Raw genomic sequence first — 24,694 nt, 5'->3', positions numbered from 1 at the left:
AACTTTTGTCTCCATGGCTTTGGAAACTGGGTATTGAGACTTGAGGAATTCTGAGTTTGGCTTGTGTCATGTGCTGGTGTGGCAGGCAAGCATGGACACAATTTTAGAGGTGGTTTCTGATTTTAAACGTCGTCGTTTTGAATGTTACTGCTCCAAACATTGCAGTGCCCAAGTGTGTAGCAGGCAAGTTCTGCAGAGGACATTCCCTGCTGATAGTTTTTGATAACTTCCAAGTTGTGAGTTCAAATTTAGTTATTAAAAATGATACAGCTGCAGAATGATATATCCATTGGTAGGACTTTGCATATCTATTTCAAAACACGAATGCAGAAAAGAGACCACTACACCTCACAGCCTGCTGTCATTCTTCCTCCTTCCCTGTTTGTGCCCCATTGAGGGGGCACCCCAGCATAATGAATTTTGACAGCTGAAGCCAACTCCAAAGACAGGGAGCTCACAGGACATCCTCACCAGCTGCCTCAGAGCTACTGACTTCAAAAATGTTTCCCATCAGCTCTCCCCACCACTCAGGCACCTCTTGTCTCAACTGAGCTCATGCTGAGATCCTTTGTGCTCCCAGTGCAGCTGTGCTCTTTAAGCAGAGGCTAAATCTGCCCAGCTGTTGAAGTTGCAGTGATAACATAGCTTTGTGAGAAATCCATCTGCTTCCAACAGCATGGCCCAAGTTGTTTTCCATGCCTCGAAAGTTCTGGATGAGTTCACATTTGCTCTTTTCCTACTACCATCAGCAAAGGAAACAAGGGATTGGAAAGAGCTGGCTAGTTTTACAAACAGTCTCCTAGTCTGGGGAAACATTGGGAACTGACCCAAACAGAGTACAAGAGGAGAAGAGTTACAAGTACATTTGCTGCAAAAGTCCTAGAAGTTCCTAGAACACAGAGCGAAAAAATGCAAAAAATGTGATAGCTTGAAGTTTCATGTGATCATAGGACTGGTGTCTAGCCCATCTTCAAGACCAGTTTTCTTTAATTGGAAATGCTTGAAGGCTTCTTACACTCTTTTTAGCTGAGAGAATAACTGATGATCTCCTTATGTTCACAGTCTGAAGGCACGAGGCTGCAGAAGGACCTCCGAACTTACCTGGCTTCTGTCAAAGGTAAGGTCTGCACGAGCAGAGGTCTCTTCCCTCTAATGCTTACCTATGCAGTGAGGTTTCTGCAGCCTTCCCCTTCCTGGTGTTTCCCCAGGCATGAGCTGCAGGACAGGTCAGCCTTGTCTGGGGGAGGATCTTTCAGAATCCTTTGGGGCCAGCTGGGATGGAATGGGGTTGTGCTTTGATGCCAAACATGTGGTGCTGTTTTAGCAGATGGACATTCATGTGTCCTTCTAGGAGAGGATGAGCACAAAGGGTTGATGCAACTGCACTCATGGTTCCTTTCTCCCTCTTGTTACCTTCCATCTCTGTGTCACCAAGTGTCAGACTCAGCATCTGTTGTAATGCTCCTGTGTCTCCATTCCTCAGCAAAAGGGTTAAATGTGAGGTACACATTATTTTCTTCTTTGTCTGAACAGTTCCCTCTTCTTTCCTAGCTATGCACGAGGCCTCCAAGAAGCTGACAGAGTGTTTGCAGGAAGTTTATGAGCCAGATTGGCCTGGGAGAGATGACACAAATAAAATAGCAGAGGTAAGACTTTGTCTAGGGTGTGGGGATGTCCTGCTCTGCTCTGCTCTGCTCTGCTCTGCTCTGCTCTGTCAGCAGAAAGGAACTTTGGAAGCTATGTCTGTGCACCACATTTTTTCAGGCATATGACTTTGCAGAAGAATTGGAGACAAACTCAGCACAGTGAAGAAAGGAAGGCTGAAAGGATGTGGCCTGTATATTTGTAGGAGATTGTTGCCAGGTGTTTGTACATTACACAGAGCCATACACTTATGCCAAGAAGCTGTTTGTTCCCCCCAGAGTGGCTAAATAGGGACAGAGGATTCCAAAAGGGTAGGGTCAACTGGGTGTGCTGCTTATATTCTGTGTAAGAGAAAGGGGCGGATAAGACCATGGCAAAAGCAGTCAGAGCAGCCAGTTGTGTAGCTGCACAACCCCTCATGGCAGTAGCACCAGCTGCCTTGTTTCAGTTGTTCCCTTGTTTGGCTGAGCCATGTGTCACCCCAGACTGCTGTTCTCATCCCTTGGCGAGGTGATGCCTGCCCCACTTGCCCAGGTGTTTTCTGTGGAGCTTAGGGAACAGCCTGTCATTTGGCAGTGTGGATCCCCCTTGGCGTGTGCCTGTGGTGGGTCCAGCTGGAGGCAGCACCCTCTGCTCTCTTGCTCAGCTGTTCTGCCGAGCAGCAGCTGTGGCAGTTCAGCTTCTGGATTCATTTGCCATGAGGCTGCAGGACTGGGCTTATCTGCAGCTGTCTGTGGCATTGGAGGAGTGGTGAAGGACTAGACAAGAGAGCAGGAGGAGGATTTTTTCCTTCCCCTTCTTTCCCCTGCAGAAAATCTCACCTGAAATAACATCTGTATCTTGCTCAGATACAAAACAAGAGCAGATAATTCAAACAAAACCTGAATGTTTCCAGGTGGATTTTTTCATTAACATGGAGACTTTGCATTAGGCAGTGCTGGTGCAGTAAATAATTGAGTTGTATTTCAGCTGGTTTGGCTTCACAGTCGCTGTTGGCCTTGTTTCTTCCTGAGCCATTGTGGTGCCTCTTGAGAGATTTACCCTTCAGAAAATTTGAGCCAGAGGTCAAAGGGGACATATCCTGAGAACTAGTTACTCCTTTGGGTCTGCAAGAATGTTTCCAGCTTTCTACCTCCCTCTTTAATTCCTTGTTTGTTTTGCTTGTGAAAAGATAGGTGAGAAAGAAGAGTTACTCCTGCCAAATAAAAAGCATGAAGTGGGAACTTTTCCTGAATGTTTTAGCCAAAACCCTTTGTTTAAGTGGAAAAATAGGAGAGAGGGGTAATTTTCATCTAATCCAAGGTGTTGATAGGAAATTACTCTCGCTGAACTAAGGTTAAGGATAAAGTGGGCACAGCTCAGGGTGCAAGCCTTGGCTGTGGGCTTCATTGGGCTGTGGAGGCAGGTGGTGTGAGGGCTGAAGACTGCTAGTGTAGCTTTCTGTTGTTCATGGTTCTCCAGAAAGTTGTATTATTAATATTGTAATATCATTGTATTGTAATGAAAAACAGAAAATGCTGCCTTGTGGTGTCAGGTGTCCCTTTTTTGTAGCTGCTGGGAGAAGGAGGCAAAACAAGCCTGACAATCATCTTCCATTGTACTGACTTGAGTTTACCATTGCAGGGGAAAGATAGGGCTTCAAAAGCATTTTGTCCTTGGAGAGGTCACCTGAATTAGCTGCATTAGGCTTTCTCATTTCTGCCAATATCTCTGTTATCATTAGTTTTCCAAAGAAATTATTGTTTCTTAAGTGCTCTGAGGGCCCAAGATTGTTGGTTGTAGCACTGACAGAGAAAAACAGAAATGTGGAGCCCTGTGTTCTTAATAGTTAACTCATTACTTTTGTTTTCAGAACAATGATCTCCTATGGACGGATTTCCATCAGAAGCTGGTGGATCAAGCACTTCTGACTATGGATACATACCTGGGCCAATTTCCAGATATTAAAGTAAGATTCTCTTTAAACTATTCGATCTAGAGAGTCACAGCAGATAAAAAGCTCTGAAGATCTATTTCTTACATCCCCACCTTGTTTAGGAGAATGTGTGCTGTCCTTCTCCAAGATCTTCTTTGAAAGCAGCCAGATCTCTGCAGCTCTGGGTTAATTGAAAATGTTTTGTTATATTTTTGGGCTTAAAACAAGAGTGAAGAATGCAGGGGAAAGATGATGAAGAGAAAATATAAGTGTGAAACAGGAGGATCCATGAAATTCCCTTTTGCATCAGAGTGCAGGGAGGGAAGTGTCAGCAATAGCTCAGATCTCAATCTCTCTTTTTGGCCCTTTTGTCTTTTAAATTCTTTGTAAGCAGAAAACATTGAGGAGGCAGTTAGTGGCAAATGTACTCTATGGGTAGAGGCTGGTGTGGAGGGCAGATTTCTGTGAGGCTTTGAAGTCTTGATGTGTGTGTAACCAGCTTTTTTCAGGGAAGGGAGAATGCTGGATAGGTGTCTTTTTGGGAGAGATCGTGTCCAGGGACTTGGGTTTGAATGATGTCCCGTGACCTTCCCTTCCCCCACGGTTATCTCCTCTCTGTTCATTTAGAGGTTATGCAGGAAATGTCTTCACCATATGGAAGCACTAGTAATGATATCACCATATGGAAAGTATCAGCTTGGCTACTTGCCAGTGAAAGCAACCCTTTCCCCACCACATGTCTCTTAAAACGTTTGTCAGTATTTGTTGCTTCAGGAGGATAGTGCTGTATCAGATGGGGGCAGGTCACAGGCTGGTAAAATGAGCACTAACAGCAGTGTCCTTATCTCCCGGGACTCCCTGTTTTTGCTTCATTTTTCCAGCCTCTTCTGCCCCTGGAAGTCTGAAGTGGGGAAGGGCTGTGGCTTTCTACCCACTGAAGACTGTAGGACTGATCTCTCTGGGGTGTAATGCCATGTACCTCAGTCAGAAGTGCAAGCTGTGCTGCTTCTTCAGCCGGATGGCTTATTTTGGGCTTGCTGTAGACTCAGACTTTGGCACTGCTTTGGACCAAATCCCATTTTACCAACCTCTCTGGCTGTGCATTGGGTCATCTCAGAGCGTCCCTTTTTTCCATTTTTAAATTCTTTAATTTTTAAATTCTGCTGGAATTCTGCTGAGGTTTTCCAATGGGATTTTAAAAGGAACACAAGAGTGGGACCACCCAAATTCCACCAAAACTCAAGGTGTTAAGTACTGGGCACCTTCAAATGCATTAAGATTTATCCTGCTGAGAAAGAATAATGGGTTCCTGTTGGCATTACTATCACAAAGCCTTTGTGTAGGAATTAAAAGGTATGCAGTGAAAACCATCACACATGCCTGTAAATGCTGGCCCTTTTCTCTCTGAATTAAACAGTGATGTTTGTTTATATTAGAAGGAAAAGCTATGACCTTTGTACTGAAGTTTTAATTATGTCTGCAAACTAAGATTCTTGCTACACCGTTTTCTGACACTGATGGTTTTGCTCTGTTGACATCACCACAGTTGCCCTCAGCAGCCTGAATTTCACCCATGGGTTTGAAAAGTATGGGAACAAATAGGTATGCAAAGATGAATAAATATTAAAGTATTGCTAGAGGCAGCTGATTTCTGAATGGGTCACTAGAGAGTTTATTACTAATGTTCTTTGTCAGTTGTCAGATGATGTCCTAGAAAAGGTGAATTTTATATTATTGCATAAAAGCAATTTCATGTGCAATTCAAGTAATGTTTTAGAGCACACTACTCATATCTGCTTCCCTTCCTAAAACGAGTGGCTTTATGTTGGTTCTTAAAGTAAGATATGGATGTGTTTTGCTGGAGTTGACTATTCCTTTAAAATGGACTTTCAGTGGTATGAACCTAAAAAGGTCAGTATGTTCTTATAGGTAATTCAGCTGGATGCAACATTCTCCTTACCCCAGAGCAATAAGAAGTGTTCAAATTCAAATACGTTTTTGTCAAGTGGTAGAAACTCCTAGAAATGCAGTTGTTGAGCATTGCTGTGCCTGAACAGAAGTATAGTTAGGCCTCACATAAGGAATTAGAGTTCTTGAGATTGTCAGGCAAAAAAAAACCTCCGGTCTTATGTTATTTACAGAATATTTGAGTTGTTTTTTGTTGGTATGATAATAATTTTCTGCTTTTTGTTTTCCACAAAATGAAATTTTCTGCTTTTACTGGAATTCTGGCATTACTCTGGTAAAATAAGTTGATTTATGGAGAGAAGAGGGTTTTAATTTAGTTTTGAAAAGGCTTGTTTTTATTAATGGCCCAGTAACTAAAATGTGTGATGAGTTAGATCATGCATGCATTATATTTTTTTACATTCTATCATGTTCTGAATCCATCTTTCCTTGAGGGGCTGTAAAAATTCCCTTGGATTTTTTGGACTTGAAAAGGGATCCACAGCAGGAATGTGAAAACAGAGCATGCCTTTAGTAAGGAATTTTTGTGTGTTAAAGAAAATAATTTATCCAGTGTTGGATGTTCAGCCCTGAGCAAGGCTTCCCCATCTTCTCTAACTTGACAAATGGGAATGCAAAAAGTACTTTAAACTTTCTTTGCAGGTCAGCGTCTGTACTTCTTGGAGTAAGACTCTTCTTGCATAATCTTTAATATTTCTGAGTGAGTTTTTGGTTGGTTTTGCACAATATGCAATAAGAGTACAGGCCTCTGCAGTGAGGCCAGAGAATATGATAAACTACAGCCCAGGTTCTGAATAGCTGTGGAACTGGGGATTTTCTGTCTTGCACAGAAAACTGGTGCTCTACTAGCTGTAAAACCAAGTGTCAGTAAAGAAGGGTGTGGAGAGTGGAAGTTTTTTGTGATGGCTTGGCTTTGGTTTGGGTTGGTTTGTTTTTTGAAGGAGGCTCAAATGAAGATGGATTTGTTGCAAAGTAGTAAAGTCTGTGGGAGTTCAGCTATTACATTGGGGTGGTGGTGGGTACCTGCTGCTGTCCCAGGGTCATACCAGGGAGCCCAGCAGCCTTCCAGGACTGGGCTAAATCTTGTTAGTGCCATCACAGGCATTGGTGTGATTGGTGGTCATGCCAGGAGGGCTCACACCCTGGCTCACACCCACGTGGGGGTGGGTGTTAGAAGTCTGGGAGCTGCATAAACACGGAGGAGTTATTTTGTTTGAAAGACGGGTGACATTGACTCAAACTCCCTGGTGGGGTAGCCGGAAAACCTGAAGTGGCTGTTGGCCATGTCAGAGGTGGGGAAAACTCCAGTTGTCTCTGCCAGGCTGACCTAGGGGCAAAATGGTATCTCTTAGATGCCAGATGGGGCCATGTTTCCTCTGGTGTGTTTGTAGGATGCATCACCTTGCATCTCAGATCACTGTGCAGCTGGAAGCCCCCTCCAATACCTTGTCTCCTGGCTGGCAGTGCGATGATTGGGAGGTGTCTTTTAGTGACCTCGACTGTGGGGTGGCTCAGCTTCTTCGTGACTCCTCTCTTGGAGCGAGCAGAGCATTTAGAAGAGAGTTTGGGTGTGCGTATGGCTGAGATCCTGCAGGCCTGCTGTGACTCAGCCGGGGCTGCAGCAGCGTTTGCTGGAAGTGCAGAGGAGCATGTGTGGGAGATGTGCGAGCTGCTCCCAGCTGGTCTGGCAGAGAGATCAGCCCTGAGTGCGGTTTTGCAGTGTATCTGCAGGAGCCTGGGGAGAGGAAACCACAGCTCCCTGCCAAGCACAGGAGAGAAGGGGATTCTGCTTTTGCCAGTAAATCCCAGCGCTGATTCCTCATTCTGCACTTTCTGTGTCCCTGGGTTTTGTGGTTAATTAGAAATCCTCCTGGCTCCTTGCCATGCCTTTTCACTCTCTTATCCAGCCTGTCTCTGGACTGCTGATTACTGACGCCGGTCCAGGCTCTCTGATCTAGGGGGAAAGTGTTATGGTCAGGCTGGGAAGATGTGTGCTCCAACCCAGATAGTCTGGAGTGCTTGCAGACTGTGTTGGAGTCAGGGGGCTGAGGGGATGGCTAATTCCTAAAACAGGGAAGCCCAGTGGGTAGAGCCTCAATAAAGTGCAACTCTCCTGGGAGAGAGAGCCTGAGGCTCCTCAGTTCAAGAAAAATAACACAGGATCAGGCCACAGGCCTGACTGTCCTGGATTCTCAGCCATGGATTTGTCAGGACTCCATTTCTGAATCTAAGTCTGGTATGCAGTCAGCTCCCTCCTTGTATTTGTTTTGGCTTCAGTGTTGCTTGCTGGTGACCAGGTGCTGCGGGTTTTCCTTTGCACTTCCTGTCCTTATATGCTGGTGACAGCAGACCTTTGCCTGTGGCTGCAGTCACTACTGCCTGCAGCTTCTGTTACAGGGTCCAAAAGGCTGTTCATAGCATATCCTGAGCATGTGGACAAGTGCTTCTGCGGTGCTGGCAGCAGAAATGCCTTTTTTTATTGTGTCTTATCTCCCAGGCTTCCACATGAGCTAGTGAGCTGGTTAGTTAGAGACTGGCTGCAGCCCTCAGGAAGCCCTGAAAAATAATGAAGGAACCTGTAGGATGGAGGCACACTCTGGGGCTTAGGAAGCAGTTGAGCTAAAGTTCTGAAAACATGCATGTCACCCAGAGGTGGGGCCTGTTGGCTGGATCCCTTTGCCTTCCCTTGGTGGGTCCTCTCTCCTCCTGAGGCACCTCTGGAATGGTGCTTGCCACAGATGGCTCCCAGGGCCTCCTCTCTGGGCAGCCTGTGTGAGGATCTGGGGAGAGTCCTTGTGTGGGCAGAGTGTGGGGTGTTCTGGAACTTGGGTGAAGAGGAGGTTTTCCTGGGAGGTTTTGCAGTTTTGGCTGCTGGGGAAGCTTGGTGTGACTCTTTTCTCTGTCTTTCTAGTCTCGTATTGCAAAGCGAGGAAGGAAGCTTGTGGATTACGACAGTGCCAGACACCACTTTGAAGCCCTGCAAACTGCAAAGAAGAAGGATGAAACCAAAATAGCAAAGGTAAAGCAATTAGGAGGATTTGCAGCCTTCCTTTCTATTTGGGAGGTCTGCATTTGCCGACCGAGCAGCTTTTAAGTTCACCTGTACCTCTTCATTGTGGTTTCAAAGAATTCATTCATATTGGAAAGGACCTTTAAGATCATTGAGGTGTTGTGAACTGGTGTGGTTTTGCTAGGTATTTCCTTCCATTTGTTTAGTTTTCCTGGAAGGCAGGATGGCCTCTGTTGGGTTGGTTCAGACTCACCATCATCAGTCTGCATGTCTTGGCCAAATGCTTGGGCATGGATTTTATCATGTGCACAGGAAGAAAAGCCTCTGTGCCACTTGGGGAAGAAAAATCTTGCAGCACTCCAGAAAAATGTTACAGTTTGTCTGCTTCTTGGGGCTCTATCTCCCCATTCTAAAGCAGTGGTAAGAATGTTTGAGTGTTGCTTGAGGGTTGTGTTTGTGAAGTCCTCTGATATCCTAGGAGAGAGACCCTTAGGAGTGTGAGTGACGAGTACATTGATGGAAATGCACCCTATGCACGCTTGATGAATGTATTCTGTTGTCTGTTGGCCACAATTACTGGATAATAAATACGGTTAAAAGCAGAAAAATAAGAGTTTTCTCTTATCACGTTTCTTTCCTGCCTATGATAGCTTGATCCAGGGTTTGCCCAATATTCAAGTGAAGGATTTTATTTTTAATGAGATTTACTTTAATTAAAAATAAAGTTTACATTTTTTTAATGTAGTAGAAGAAAGATAATTGTGTTAATTTTGTTCTAGAGTAGGTGCATGGATTGAATACTGCCCCTTAAATTAGTTAGGGATTCCTCTTGTACCCTAAATGTTTTTGAACCCGTGTTCTTCCCTTCACAGGACACTTCTTGACACAACAGAATAGTCCAGGTCTGGGGAGACATCTTTAATTCTCTTCAATGTGGGCCATGGTAAATTGTGACTCTTCAGGGTAGAAGCAGTACAGGAAAGAAAGACCCTGTATCTGTATCTTTTAACCAGGCTGACAAGAGTTGTCATCCTTTGCTTAGGGTTATTTTGGCATGGGGGAAGAGGAGCTATGTATGAGATCCCGGTGTTTTCCCTGCATAGAAGAAATTAAGATGCATCTCCACCCCGAGTGAAAGATGTGTGTTTAGTGGCCACAGTACTTTTATTGTTAAGCTGCAAGTCATCAGTGATCTACACTGCACTGCATGCACTGTGATTAACCTTGACAGACAAAAGGGAAGAGAGATTGATGGCCCAAGTGTCATTGCATCACTTGTGTGGCAAAGCAAGTCTTGATTCTGTATGCAAGGCATGAGGCCCAGCTGGTTGTGCCTTCAGTTCAAAGCAGTAATTCATTGTGTTTGGGGTAAGAGCAGAATTTCCCTGGGGCGTGTTATTTTATTGGTGCATGCCAGTGGGATCTTTGCTGCAGCGGAGACAAGTTTTCCTAGGAATTGATTTACTCAGGCTGGTTCCTGGTGCTCTGCAGCAGAGGTTTGCTGCCTTTATCACTGCTGCACTCACTGCTGCCCCAAATACTCATCTAAGATGATACAACAGGTATGGAAAAAAGTACAGTTTGAAGAGTAAAATATTGAGTTACGAGTTGGTGCTCTATTCATGATGTAGCCTGTGAAAGGGTCTCTCAGCACCTGATAAAACTCTTCTCGTTAGCCAAAGCGTGCACTGGATGAGATCCTTCCAGCCTCTGTAATTTAGGCCCTAAGCTCATGCAGAGGATAATACGTGACACATTGCACTGTCCTGCTCCTGCAAAGATGGGAGCAGCAAGTCCCAGGGAGTTATGTATGCGTGGCCTTCCCAAGTGGGCAGTTTCCACTGCCCAGCCTGTGATCTGGCATTTGCAGGCATGCAGCTCTGCAGGGCTGTGGGCAGCAGCTGGGGCTCAGTGTGCACTCAGCTGCTGTAGGAAGTTCACCTCTCTGTTTCTGTGCCTGGAGTTTTGCTCCTGTGACCTTTGAATTAGGATTGTTCCAGTGTAAGTTACTTTGGAATGTGATGACAGACCCCTAGGAAAGAGAAATCATGTTTCTGATACAGGATACAAGTGGGAACTGCCTTGATTAAGGTTTCATGGTACAGTAACAGAAACAGCAGTGCAAATACTTTTTGGCACTGCATGGTCTCTTTATTCTTGTCTAATATATGGATGTTCTTTTCCCACCCAGGACCCCTGCCACTTATTGCTAAACTTACCTTCTGCTATTAAAATAAATCACTGTGGACTTTCAGCTGTTGCATGCAAATAATTATGATGGTTAATTAATCCTGACCTCTCTTTAAGGAGCTCCAACTTCACAGCCATGCCTTGGAGTAGGGTTGTCTGTGTGCTAGGTCACTAACAACTGTATCTGTTGCTCTTACAGCTGCCTGGCTGGTCTGCAGTATCCAGCCCACATGGGAACATTAATTACTGCTAAACTTGGCATGCTTCAAAGGATTCATAACTGATCAGTCCCAGGATGTTTGTTTTTTTTCTCTCGTCTTGGTGATATTGGTTTGGCCCAGCCTCTAAATACTCTCTGTTGTGATTTTAATTTTTTTATCCTAAAAGATATATGTTTGTGTCTCTCTTGTTCTCTGTTTATTTTTTTTTCTTTTTTTTCCCACTCAAACATGCTCCCTCCCCCAGCCTGTTTCGCTGCTTGAGAAAGCTGCGCCTCAGTGGTGTCAAGGGAAGCTACAAGCTCACCTCGTTGCACAAACTAATCTGCTCCGAAATCAGGTGACTGCTGATCTACCTGGCTCTAACCCTGCATGCGCTATTTTGGGCTCTAGATTGTACCATGCAAGTAATCTCTAGGCAACGTTCACTCTAGTCCTCTCTGATAAGTGTGTCCTTGACACTCCTTAACCACGGTGGGCACCTGGAAGTTGCTGCCCAGTGAATGAATCTGTGCCTACCTGATTGATTTCTAGTCAGGTGTGTCAATACTGGACTGTTGTTTTCTCCCCCTGAAATGAAATGCAGATGAAGAAAGGCTGTGGAATACCTCCAAGGCAGAGGGTGATGTAGTACACAGTTTCTCCAATTAGTGCTTCCATTTTGCTCTAAGAGAAGCAGTCAATTTTTATTGTTGCTGTTTTGAAAAAAAAGAAAAAGAGGAAATGCTGAAAAACTTGCCTATGGATTCATGTCATTGAATAAAGCCACAAAAAAATAACATTGAGATTTCTGTGGTTGCTGAGTTAGCTTGCAACATTCTCCTGTGGTAAAGTTCACATTTCCCAAATGAGCGCTGTCCTGGCTGTTGTGGTTTAAAAGAGCCATTTTTAAATATAATTTTGGTCTGCACAGGAGAAGAGATGGGCCCAGATCAGGCAATTTGCACCCTGTGTGACATATTTGAAAAGTTCCAAGCTGAGGTCAAGGTGCTGTCATCTGGCAGAACTTAGGTTATAGCATCTTGAGGGACATGATCAGCTCAGAGGAACTGCTGGGAATAAAAATTTCAATCCTACTTGCATAGAAGTGTGACTTTCTGATGAAATCTTGATCATTGTTTCCATTGGAACAAATTAAGGGATAAGAGGGAGTTGTCAGGAGACAACTGGTGAGAAGAAAATGCTTTCAATGAGCAAGGGATAATAAATCCTTACCCAGACTGGGAGAGCATCAGCTACCTGCTCACAAGTTCCTGGTGAGCTCATATGTTCTCACTCAAATGCTCCTATGTCTTCACATTCCTTGTCCATGGATGAATTGCAGTTTAGAAATGCCTTTCACCTTACGAAGTTCCTGGGTTTTTCACAGTTACTTTTTTACTTTGGATCAGGGAAAAGACTCCATTACCACATCAGTAAAGCTTGGGGAAAGACCAGCTGTTAGCAGCCCTGCTTAAGACGCAGAGCAAAGGGAGAAAATATGTATTCAGTCTTGACTGAAGGGGGAAGGACACATGGCAGGCTGCCGGGGGCTCTCCCTGTGCCTCTGCTGGCCCAGCTGGGGACTACCTGCACACTTGTGGTTCCTGATTGGTCTGTTTGATTGGTGGTATTTCTGGAGGACTAGCAAAAAAGTTTCTCAAGTCACAAATAAATATATATACATATAGTCTACCAGCTCCTGGGCATTTTTCCTCTTCTCAGACTTGGCTGTAGTGACTGCTATAAATGCAGCACACACAGACTGCCCAGAGAAGCAGTACCCGTGAGTGCCCTCTTAATCCATTGCCTGTGGATCTTTGGCTACCAAGAGTCCATAATTTCATTGTACTGGGTGACTTTGCCCTACAGCATGTGCAAGGGACTGTGTAATCTTACCACCCACTGTGATGTGGGGGTGTTAATCTCCTAATACATGGCATTAATATTTTTGGTGACTACAGATATTTATTGTCAAAACAGGTGCTTTTATTCCTCAGCTAAGTAATGCTATTGCCAACCCTAATTTTTTGTTCATATTTGTGTCAGTATTTGGGGTTTTCTTCTTTGCTTTTTTCTTTATTTTAATTTTACTTTTGGTTGGAAACTAACAAAAAAACATAATAAAGAACATTAGTTGTATTCTGAACCTGTAGGTTTTCCAGCTTGCCTTCACAAACATTAGCAGATAGGCAGAAATAGGGTTCAGCTTTTGTATTTGTATGATTTCAAGACTGAAGGTGTTAATGACAGCCCTAAATGTCATTAACCTCTTGATGAAACTGGGAGGGCTGATGACACTGGATTTATTGAGAAGCCTAAAATAGTCTACTTATACCAGCAGCTGTGTTGCTGTCTCTTCTTGCCTGATAATAACTCAATGCAAAAACGGGGTCAGTGATCTGATGCTTCTACTGTAAAGCAAGGTTCCTTCCTCCAGTGTGCAAACTTCTGGCTCTTTAGGCCTTTAGCAGATAATAACAAAAACAACACAGTGGGGATTTTTTGGGAAGTCTGCTGTAGGACTTGCTATTGCACACTCCTAGTTAGAAATGTCAGTGACTGTGCTTTTTGAAACAAAGAGGAAAATGGCTTAGAACAGCAAATTCTTGCTTTTGACTAAGCTCTGCTGACATGTTTAATGCAGACTGAAAAGCAACATACTTGGTGCTGCAGTGATAACAGAACAATATCTTTGTTTGTAGGAGAAAGTTAACAAGTTGAGTCCTGAGAGGCAGGTCTGGTTAGGACTGGTGGGGCTCAGGCCTGGAGGGAGTCTTCCTGTTCTCTTCCTTATCCCTGCCTCTGGGATATCTCAACTATTTACTGAGCAGTGCCTAATTACCACAGTTCACAACATAGTCTTTGAAGTGAAATACTCAACAGACTGCCTGAAAACAACAGGCTGGATATAATCAGACACTCAGGAGTGCTGAGATGTCTGGTAGGGTAGAAACTGTGGAAAAATTGCCCCCTGCCACAACTGAACTGGTTGTGCTGGGAACTCTGAGCTTTGGCTAGGTGGAAGGTCAGGAAAGCATTTGTTGTCCATCTCCTGCTCAAACCTTCCCCCTTTCAGGCAGGGAGAGGAGAGAAAAATTTTTCTGAGATCATATTTCATGGGTGTGGGCATTAAGTCCTGCCTCGGTTTCCCCTCAGGGTGGCGAGGATGGCAGCTGAAACAGAAAGTGCAGATGTGGCAGTGGGCTCTTCCCTAGAACCTGTCTCTGCCTTTCCTCACCTCACTCCCTGAGCTGGCTTTTTCTCTAGAAGGGTTTGTGACCAGGCTGATGTCCGGCTTTAGCTCTGGCTGGAAGCAGTCAGGCCTATCAAGTGCCAGGATTGCAGCTTCATTCCAGCAGAATGAAATCCCAGTGGTGTGAAGATCCCTGGGCTGACTAAGGACTGAAGAATTAGTTCAATGCTCTACCTGGGGATGAGAGCACTATCTGAGCCACAGGCCCTGGATGGATCCCTGATTCCTATAACTACTCTGGAGTGAACGTTGCCTGTTGATTTTGCCTTTGCCTCGGGATGTCACAACATTCTTGCATTGCTTTCTAGGTTCTTTGACCTTATAAACAGGTAAACGAGAGAGGGAAAGAATGTTAATGATATTCACCACGTCTGAAAAACTAACAGCATTCAGTGATGCCTCATCTCCCAGCTTTCACATCTCCTGGGTTGATTGTGGTTCCAATGTAGTTCAGAAGTTAGAATAAGATAAAGCCAAAGGGTGGACTTGTTGGGTTGGGTTTTTTTTTTACTCCCTTTACTCCCTAATGGTTGCATAGAAGCATTCATTCATAAAGGTGTTTTAAAAAATGAGTCTTTGTGATCATTGTCTCTCATTCAGCACAAACTGTGTCTCTGTTTAAAAGACTTTTCGTTTGTTTCGTGCAAACCCTCTTGAAATGTTGAGTTTTTCAGTGAGTGTAGCAGCGAAACAGGGGTTTCTGGGTGGAAGCATCATGACCCCTTCTCCCCTTGCCTGTCCCTCACCAGGTCTTCTTAATTTGAGTACCTCCCGGATGTGTCTTTTTACAGGGGAAACACTTTCCCCTGGTCTTGAGGACAGAGCCTTAGCCTTGCCTCTGGCAGCAATGAGCAACTCTTTGACAGGTGAAGCTAGCTGGAAAGTAGGAGCTCCTGTGGTTTGCTCTTGAGTCAGGAGAGAAATGGAAAGTGAAAGGATCATTCCCTGTAAAATAGAGAGTGATTCCTGTGAGGAACAGGATTCTGAACTGCAAAATATTTTTAAGTCCTTTCTCCCATCATTCCTGTCATTGTATGTAACTGTCACTAAGGAGCAGTAAACGGGATTTCTGTAATTAAGCTGACACAAAGAAGATAAAATTTGATTTCATAGAAGGTGTGGGAATCTGACTGCAGGCTGGTAGGGAGATCCAGCTTCCATAGCTTGTGGGCTCTTTGCAGAGGCCTGTGGTGGTGTGAAATTCCTGCTGTTGTTATGTATATAGGCACTTGTGCTGACCTTCCAAGTTACTCATGCAAGGATTTTTCCATTCTACATCCCACTGCATGGCAGAATGCTGTGCTGCTATAGACTACAGGATAGAAACATTTTAATTAGAAAACTTTAAGTCAGGGCACTGAGAAGAGAAAGAGGTCACCTAGGACAGATGTAGGAAAGGGCACGTGTTTGTTGCTGGTGTCTACTGTCAGCAGCAGAAATCAGGAGTGTCCTTTTTGTCACTGAAACCTGACAGAATTCATCCATCGATGTTGGGATCTGTCAGTGTCTAGGTCCAATGAACAGATCAAATTTAAACTCTCATCTGGGAGAAGGAGATCTGTTTTAGTGTTGGGGCCGACAGTTAGCCAGGGATTGCACTTGTGTGAGACCACTGAAATCAAGACGTGCTGCTGAAGCCCTGCAGCCTGGCCTCCTGCTGGCACAACTCATGCTTTGCATACCCTTCCTTGCTTCTCCAGTCAGCTTTGTGGGAGAGCTATATCAGCCAAGGATGCAGACCTCCTCTCTTCCTCATAAGAGATGGGGTTTGGCATGACTTTACCTCAGCAGAGTCCCCATGAGGAAGGATTCTTCTCTAATGCCATTTGGGATGGATTTCAACTCTTTCTGAGATCTGGCAAGGGACAGAGGCCCCTATTATCTTCATCTGTATCCAGGCTGGAGGCTGAACTGCCCGACCAGCTCCATTCAGTTCTTGAAGTCAGGGAAATTTAAAGTACTCGAAACACAGCAGTGGTTGTGGATTAATTGCTGAGTGTATAAATGGGGAAATCTATTGAGAGAGCCTGCGAGGAACACATTCAACCTGAAGGGTCACCTATGGTGCAACCCTGGTCCCTGGGAGACTCATCTGGGATGATGGTTATCTCATGGCAGAATCTTGCCTGGTCTCCCAAAGAAGCCAACAGAATCACAGCTGTTCCAGCCCTGCAGGGTACTTGTCTGTGCTGGAGCTGACAATCTCCCTTCTCTGTTACTAAGGCTGAAGAAGAGTTAGTAAAGGCTCAGAAGGTGTTTGAAGAGATGAATGTTGATCTGCAGGAGGAGCTGCCTTCACTATGGAATAGGTGAGTGCTGGAAGTTTTCACAAGAGCTGGTTGGAAGGAGATGAATATCCAAGCTCTTGGATCAAAGTTATTCTTAACCTGCACTGGGTGTCTGCTCTTTTTTTTGCTGGATGGTCTCCATCTGTCTTAGGATTCCCTCCAGACACAGGTTCACTCTTGTGCTTTACTTCATGATTTTCCTGAAAAACATGATTTTACCACAAAGAAAAACTGTATTTCTCTGCTTTGTCTGCTTAATCCCTTTTCCCTACCAACTCTGCTCAACTTTCTTGAAAGACTTGAGAGACCATGGGTTTGCCATACCAGTGATTGTGGTGATGAAAAGGGAGGTGATTTAGCTTGGGGGATGAACTGTAGGGCAGCAGAAGCTGATTTATGGGGGTAACACAGTGGAAAACTGGCAAAATCTTCCTAGCAGTGTCCCAGTTTCTTATTTTTAAATGCAGTGGTCATGTTCAGGTTGACAGTGCTGGTCTGTGAGGATTGAGAAAGTGGGCAGCAGCGGGGAGGGAAAGCAAAGTGCTGATGTCTGCCTTCACTCTCCTTTCCACCCAGGCTGAGTCAGGACTCCTTTCTCACAGCAGCATGCAGGCCTGGCTGGGGAAGGAGCTGGGAGGGACACAGGCATCTGGGTGGTTCCCTGTGCAGAGCTATGACGCTGCTGGCCTTGGACAGCCTCTCCCTGCTGCTGGGAGAGCACTCTCTGTTGGCAGCTGGCAGGCTGGTGACAGGCAGCTGTTGGGATTTTAAGGTGCCACAGGTTTTTCACAGGCTCTTGCTATCCAGCTGATCCTTCTGCTTCCTTGCTGCTCTCTGTGCTATCCTTTGCTTTCTTACTCCTTCTGCTCCTGAAGCAAACAGTTCATGCTTTTGCTTCCCTGGTGTTAAGGGACTTCTGGATGAATTAATATCTGTCCCCCCACTAATTCCCCCACCTCTTCCAGCACTGTCTGCATCACAACCTCTATCATTTTTTCTTCCCATCTTCCTACTGCTGGTGATTTTTATTTTTACCTTCTTTTGTATTTTTTCTTTCTTTTTTTCCTCCCCTCCCTATACTTCCCTCTCCCTTTAGCCAGCATAAATTCAGATCCTGTCCTATTTGGTCTCCTCTTCCCCTTGGACATGTTTGTCCTGTGCCTGGCCTTTGCTCCATTATTCCATTTCCTTGCCACCATCTCTTCTCAGATGTACCATACCTGACAGAACTGAGTTTGCATGGGAATGGTGGGTGGGAGGTAGCAGAAGGGGCAGGATTGAAAGGTTTTTAGAGAGTATTATGCCCATTAAATTCTTCTGTCTTGTTTTTCATTTCGCAGTCGTGTTGGTTTCTATGTCAACACATTCCAGAGTATAGCTGGCCTAGAAGAGAACTTCCATAAAGAAATGAGCAAGGTAAGGCAACTAACAGCTTATCCTACTTACCATCTCTTTACTGTTAATAAAAGAAAAACAAAACCCAAGATCCAGCAAACCAACAAAAACAAATAAAAACAAAGAAAAAACAAACAAACAAACAACCCCAAACAAACAAAAAACCCCCCAAAACATCAAGCTAAAAAAACAACTGGAGAAAATGGCCCTATGTTGGAGCATAATACAACCCCTTAGTTTCTTTCTGTCCACTTGGGACAAAAGCAGTCTTGGGACAAAAGCATAGGAAATGTAAAGGGATGGAGCACAGGGAAGAGACCACAGGGCCATGGGAAGCAGTGGGGAGTTCATGTCACTTGACAGCACTTGTTTGCAGGTCCACAGAGGAAAGGGAAGCCACTCTCAGACCTATCTCTTTTTAGTTCATGTATATTATGGATCTGTAACCTACAACCTGGTTAGGCTAAGCATGGTATCTGTTTTCCTCCCCCTCTGCTGCCTGGCAGCCAGTTGCTGTGTTACCCTCATTGTACCCAGGTGTGGGGTTAAAACCAGCAGGGAGCTTGACTTCAGCAAGTCAGCTGAAGACTGAGACATGCCTCACTCCAGTCCTTCAAAAAGGCTCTCCCCCCCAGTACCTCTCTGCTTTGGCTTCTTTCCTGCCCTGTGACCCAAAAGAAGGCATTTAAGTACTTAGCATGGGCCTTATATGGGCTACCAGTGTGCCTTGATTTGGGAACCACAACAGAAAGAAGTGTTGGCAAGACAAATCCTGGGGCTGTGTGGCAGCTCCCAGAGGAGACCTCAGGGCCAGTGTGTGGAGACATTGCCACTGTCATTTATAAATATGTCCTTGTTCTTTCAGTTAAGAGCCAGAGAAATCCTGAGTTCCTTAGGTCTGTATGCTGCTTGAAAATGTAAATGCTGCACTAATCTTGAGGCAGGACTGAGAGTCCAGCTGGAAAGCCCTTATATTCCCTCTGCTCCTTAATGTCATCCTGACAACAAAACAGCCACTAAGCAACAGGAAACATTATAGTCCTTCAATTCCCAGCAGTCAGGGGCCCTCTGCCTTGGAGTAACATATCAATTTTGAGCCCTGCTGACATTTTATGGGGTCTTTTCCAGTTAACAGCCTGCTCTTCTCCACGGAGGGATGAACTAAGTGTTAAGAATAGGGAGGATTGTTACGATTGTTATACTGGTTTGTTGATGTTAACTTACATTCAACAAAACATAGGAAAGATGCTTGTTAGACAGGAATTTTCTTCCATGATTTTTCTTGTCATGATTTTTTCTTTCTTGATGAACTTTGTATGAGGGCAGGGCTTTTGCTTTGTTCCATAAGAACCATCTGTTTCTTATCACATCATCCAAATAATTGCTGGTGTTGCCTGCACAATACCTCCAACCTTGATTTCATGGGATCCTTCCTCCTACCAGTGATAAATCTGGCATCTTGTCTTGTTTATGGATTGGCTGTTTCAGAATAGGAGTGTCTGGAGTGACTGTGGCAGCCTTTGGTTCCAGACAGAGTTTAACCCCTAATATTGCATTTCTGCAAAGACATCCAGGTCCTGCCCAAGCCTAGATGACCCAGGCAGCTGGTGAAGTTAAGAGCTGTTCACCTGAAGGCCAGCTGCCTTTGGCTCCACAGCTGAAATGGCCATATCCCAAGCTTTGGTAAGCAGGCCTGAGAAACATCTTTTGGCTACAAATCCAGAGTGAAGTTCCAGCTGTAGCACACAGATCTTAGGTAAACAATCAACCTGCCTCTGCAGTGGTACCTGGCAGCATAGTGGTGGGCCCAGGTGATAGGGAAGTAAAGAGGATGATCCCTAAGGAAGACAGAGCATTCCCAGAGATGCCAGCAGCTCTTTAATAGGTCAGGTGCTGTAGCACTGCATACACCACAGAGAAGTGGAAACAGATTCAGGGTTGTCCTCTCTTGGGATAGCTGAGGAACTGTGCATGTCCTGCCACAAGCCTGCGTTTGGTCAGTCTGTGCAGGCCAGCCCAGGCTCTCTTCTGGCATCTGAGCTCTTTTCTCATTCTTTTTCTGTCTTCTGTTTTTGTGTTTTGCAGTTGAACCAAAATCTTCATGATGTCCTGCTGGGTCTAGACAAGCAGTACTCAGGCAATGCCTTCCCTGTTAAAGCACAGCCCAGGTCAGTAACTGTGGGTAGTGTCTTTCCCTCAGCAGGGGAGGTGGGATATCTCTACCTACCCAGGGGTATTGAAACCTCCAAGTTGTCAGTTTCAAGTGATTTGCCCAGCTGCCGTTGCTCTCCTGAGACTTCCTAGAGCCATGCCCAAGATTGCACTTGGCACTGGGTGATGCAATGCAATACCTATTACCTTTCTAGGATAGAATCTAGAGGCCTAAACTTTCACTAGGTGCTGATATTTAGGCAATTGACCCTCAGCTCTGCTTTTGAAGTCTAATTCCAGCTACTGAGCTGCCCTTCCTTCTGGGTCCAGTTGCCCAACACCTGTCCTGTTCTTTCCCTCAAAAGCTCCCACCATGTACCTGCAGCTTCTCAGCTTGAGTACCAAGAGCCCATTTCCCCAGCCCCTTCTTTGGCCCTCCAAACTTGGAATCACCATTTTGCTAAAGCCATATGCCCATCCTGTGTACCCAGCAGAAGTGTATTTCTCCTTCCTGTGTGTTGTGGAAGTAGTTGCAGCATCAGTAATACAAGGCCCCCTGAACTCAGAGCGCTTTCAATCCATGTGTGTGCAAGGAGTGAGTGTCTTCTGGGCCTTCAGTTTTCTTTCCTCAGCTGGGTCCTGTCCTGTGTGTTTAAGTGCAAGTTTGCACATTCCCTAGCACTGAGAAGGAAGGGAGAGGTTGAGCTCTGGATTAGGCTGACTGGCTCCCATCCAAGTGCATGAGTGATGAAATAGTGTTGGGGTCTGTCTTCCAGCTGCTGCTAATCCCACATGCTGGGTGAGCAGGAGCACAGCCCAGGTCCTCAACTGGTGTGTTGATGGAGGGAGGTGATGAAGTCAGCATGAAGTAAGGGCTAGCTGTGGTCTGAGTGAGTTGGTTTAGAAGGGGTAGATCAGCTGAGACCTCTGTGCTGCTTATGTCTCCTCCCGGTTTAACCTGTTGCAGTCATGCCCAGAAAACTTGAATGTCTTCTCCCAGCAATTCTGGGAGAAACACACTGGAAGCAGGGGGGTGTTTTCCAACTCCAAAGAAAGAGAAAGTTTGACTTGAATTTGGCCCCTGAATTCTGGATTGCTCACAGCAGAATTTAGTAATGCTAGTTGGAATGCTACTTGTGAAATTAATGTCTTCTTCCCAAGTTAACATCACAACCCACCCAGACTGGAACCTTGTGAGGAGCCTGTGGTGCGCATTCTCTTGCTGCCATAGGCTGTGTCATCTCTGTCAGCAGCATCCTCCAGGGTCCTTGGAGGAGGATGAAGTAACAGGATAGACGAAGGCTGTAGCTATTGCTTTGCCCAGCTCCTTCTTCCTCCTTTTCCTATTCCGTGAAGAACTGATTGTAGGCAGTAGTGGCAACCTGTCCCAGAGATGTTCATTGCTGTTGTGGCAGAAAGTTTCTGGCCTTAAAGAGCTTTCAATGGACAAATTACCTGTTTTTACAATTCCTGCCCCATCTCTGTACAATTTCTGTCCCTCCTCCCCAAACTGCTAGCTTCCTCTGGAGCTGTAACGAGTGTCTCAGCTGCAGTTCTGTGCCCTTTGCCTGGCTAGACCACATGGCCTTAAAACCCAAGCTGAGTGCATGCACAGAGGTCCCTGTGTGGGCGGCAGTCTGAGTGCTGCTTCATTACCTGCTCGCTGCATCTCAGCTGAGATGTCAGACCTCTCCCAGAGTGACTCTCTTCCTCCTGAGCACAGTGGAGCAGGGTGCTGTAGGAGGATATAGCAAAGACTTGCCAGGGTAGTTTTGCAGTGATCAGGAAATGCTGTGAGGCACTTCTGTGTCTGCTGCACATCTGGCTTCGCATTGTGGTGTAGGGCTGGGGTGGGAGCGTGCAGGAGGAAATAGCCCTCACTCATCTGATGGCTTATTGTGGTCTGCAGTAGGAACAGATGCTTCCCTAACCATTTTCTACTGGGCAGGGGATTGGAAATTGATACAATGGCAGGAAGTGAATGAGGAGGTGTGAGAAGAGAGACAATTATCTGTGCACATCGTTACGGCATTCATGTGAGGCCCTACAGAAATACTACTGTGGCTGATGTATCTGGTGCTGGCAGTGTAGCACAGTAGCAGAGAACAGCTGGTGTATTTCTGGGAACCTCAGGCATATGTTTGGGATTTGCTTCTCAAAGAGTTTGAATGTTCAGGGCTCAGATGTCTCGAAGACCGGGGAGATCTGTGGGATTATCCTAGTATGATTGGGCAAACTGGGAAAAGACATGGTAGGAAAGCTGGTGATTAGGTTCCATGTATAAGACTGCACAGACTGCATAAGAAAATAAGACTGGGGAGCTTGTTTCTTTTGCAGCAATATTCACAGGGGAGAGTGAGGAGCTGTGAAATGACATTTACAGTACTCTAGTGGTTCATACAGTTTCCTTTTCCTTCTTCTCCATTTGCACCCTGGCCCCATGTTCCAAAGTGCAGGGAAAGTTCTAGTTTGCTTGTGTATATATATATCTTTGACAGGCATAAAGAACCTTCTTCTACTTTCTCCAAACCTTGCCATAGCTTACTAGTAATGAAGGAAGTGTGTATGTGTGTATTCATGGGTGTTTGTGAGAGAGGAGATCCTGACATCTTAATTACAGTGAGTTTTGTGACACCAACTGAATGGGTACTTGGAAGTTTAACTTTTCCTCCCTGGTTTGACTGTGCTGTCCTGTAACTGAAATGATTTGCGTGCCATCCTCAACAGAAAGAAAACTAAACTGTTCGCCAGGCTGAGGAAAAAGATGAGCAGGTACCGGTATGGAGAGCAGCATTTCGATACATGTTTGATTTAGCTCCTAAGACTGGAGAGGCTGTTGCTGGACTCTAACAGCCTGGCACGTGTTAACCTTGTGGTGGGAGAGGGGTCCTTTGCATGATACCATGTGTTCGTGGCCTGCTGGGTCCTGCTGAGATCTCTCTGTGTCTGGGTAATCCCATTAACTGCTTGTGTGCCTGGTTTGAATCCTTGCTTCTTTTCCTATCTAAGAGGGCAGTGTGAAAACTCAGGCATTGTCTGTCCAGTTGTTTTTGTGTGATGGAAAATGCGGTGCTGGGTTTTCCATGGGAAATGCAACTAATTTTGGTGTTTAACAGCTTCTAGTTTTATCTAGTGGGTTTATCCTTTTGAACAGGTCTGAAATGCTGCATTCTCATGCCCTGCCTGGCCAGGGAGGACCGGTAGGCAGATCTTTCATACTCAGAAGTGCTATCCTACCTACCTGTTGCAATTGGGAGAATGATGAGATGGGAGAAGGATACTTCTGGCTTTGCTCCTTATTTGCTCTGTTCTTGAGGATCCTCACTATCTTGCTCCATCCATTTAAAGTTTTATGGAGGGCTGAAGGTAAAAGGAAGCCTCTTATCTTGTATAAAGACTATTGTCTGCATCTTGCCTTCAAAACAGTGATGGCATTGATTAACTGGATTGCTACAATACCTGAAGTTACCATAGGTCAGGGGCTCTGACAAGAACATGCTCTGGAGCAAAGTGGAAACTACTGCATAGTGGCATGGAAAATTCCTCTAATTTTTGTTTTTCTAACTTTTTGTGTTGGTACTCCCTCCATGGGATCCTTACAGGAAGAAAAAGAATAAATTATAATCAAGATGGTGTCCTGCCAGCAATAAAAGAAAGTGGTGGGATTGGGACCCTTGTTTTTCCTGATCTGGTTTCCTGCTGACTAGGACAAGTCTTGCAGCCCTTTTCTTTGTGTCTCCTATGCATACCTTGTATAGTGGGAGGTTGGAGAGTGAAGAGTGGTAATTTCACAAAGAAGCTGATGGGCAAATTTAGATACTTATATCTTCAAATGCAAGTAGTAAAGCAATATATTGTGTTGCTACTATTCTGAGGTTTTCTACTGTAGGAAAAGGAGAATTCACCAGAGTACTTCTCTGGATGTCTGTCTCTGGTGTTGGTTGGACTGGTGTTGTATATGTACTAGACAGGAGGTTTAATATGTCAAATCACTGAGAGTGGAAGGATTATACAACAGAAGAAGAGCCAGTAAATCTCCCCTTGGTGAGCTCTATTCATTGTGGGCTCCTGCTCTGCCTTGGTAAAGCCCAACAGCCCCAGCAGTTAAGGTGCCTGACCTGGGTTCTACTGGGAGTTTCTGCTGTCAGAGCAGATGCTGGGGTCACAGAAATGTGCAATCCCTGGTGCAGAGAAGGACGATCTGGAACTTGTTCAGTCTGATCTGCAGCAGGAGTATACATCTGTGCCACCATATATTTGGGTATGTAGGTTCTTTTTTCCTACTTTCTCCTACCCGCTCCTTTCAGGTTTTTAATTTCTAAAGAGTTCTCCAGCATGCTCTGGTGGTAAAAAATTAATTACCTTTGGCTGAAAGGCTTAGTGTAAGCCTCAACTGAGATGCCAACCTTTTTTACTTTTTTAACTTGAGAACTTGGCAGGACATGACTGATCTGTTTTTACCATATTGGAAAGTAAGTTTTATCCTCCAATGCAGGATTGTTACAAGTGCAAGGGAAACTCATCTGCAGATGTTACTCTGCCTTTCCAGAACAAATGAGTGTCATGGAGTGTCTGGGAGCTCAGCAGCACTAAAAGAGGCTGGGGGATTTTGACTTTCCCTTCAGCTGCATTAGACACAACTCTCTTTCCAGCTCTCTGTTAGCATAAGAAGGTTGACAC

General features: G+C 45.1%; 1 protein-coding gene across 12 annotated transcripts in view; it reads left to right on the top strand.

Annotated features, from left to right (window-relative positions):
* BIN1 (bridging integrator 1) overlaps positions 1–24,694 on the top strand; it is a 92,839-nt gene that overhangs the window by 42,010 nt on the left and 26,135 nt on the right. For 5 of the 12 annotated variants that reach the window (XM_058839324.1, XM_058839330.1, XM_058839328.1 and 2 more), the window contains exons 3-10: positions 1,063–1,117; positions 1,552–1,646; positions 3,497–3,592; positions 8,439–8,546; positions 16,404–16,489; positions 17,809–17,884; positions 19,949–20,031; positions 22,742–22,792. In XM_058839324.1, the coding sequence (XP_058695307.1) occupies positions 1,063–1,117; positions 1,552–1,646; positions 3,497–3,592; positions 8,439–8,546; positions 16,404–16,489; positions 17,809–17,884; positions 19,949–20,031; positions 22,742–22,792 (650 nt within the window). The remainder of the gene's footprint in view (positions 1–1,062; positions 1,118–1,551; positions 1,647–3,496; positions 3,593–8,438; positions 8,547–16,403; positions 16,490–17,808; positions 17,885–19,948; positions 20,032–22,741; positions 22,793–24,694) is intronic. The other 7 variants (XM_058839327.1, XM_058839336.1, XM_058839329.1 and 4 more) reach the window with 2 other exon arrangements.

Source organism: Poecile atricapillus, chromosome 5 (assembly GCF_030490865.1).
Source record: "Poecile atricapillus isolate bPoeAtr1 chromosome 5, bPoeAtr1.hap1, whole genome shotgun sequence".
NCBI classification, from domain to species: Eukaryota; Metazoa; Chordata; class Aves; order Passeriformes; family Paridae; genus Poecile; species Poecile atricapillus.
The sequence above is the reverse complement of the archived record's forward strand: the minus strand, read 5'-3'. Positions and strand labels throughout refer to the sequence as shown.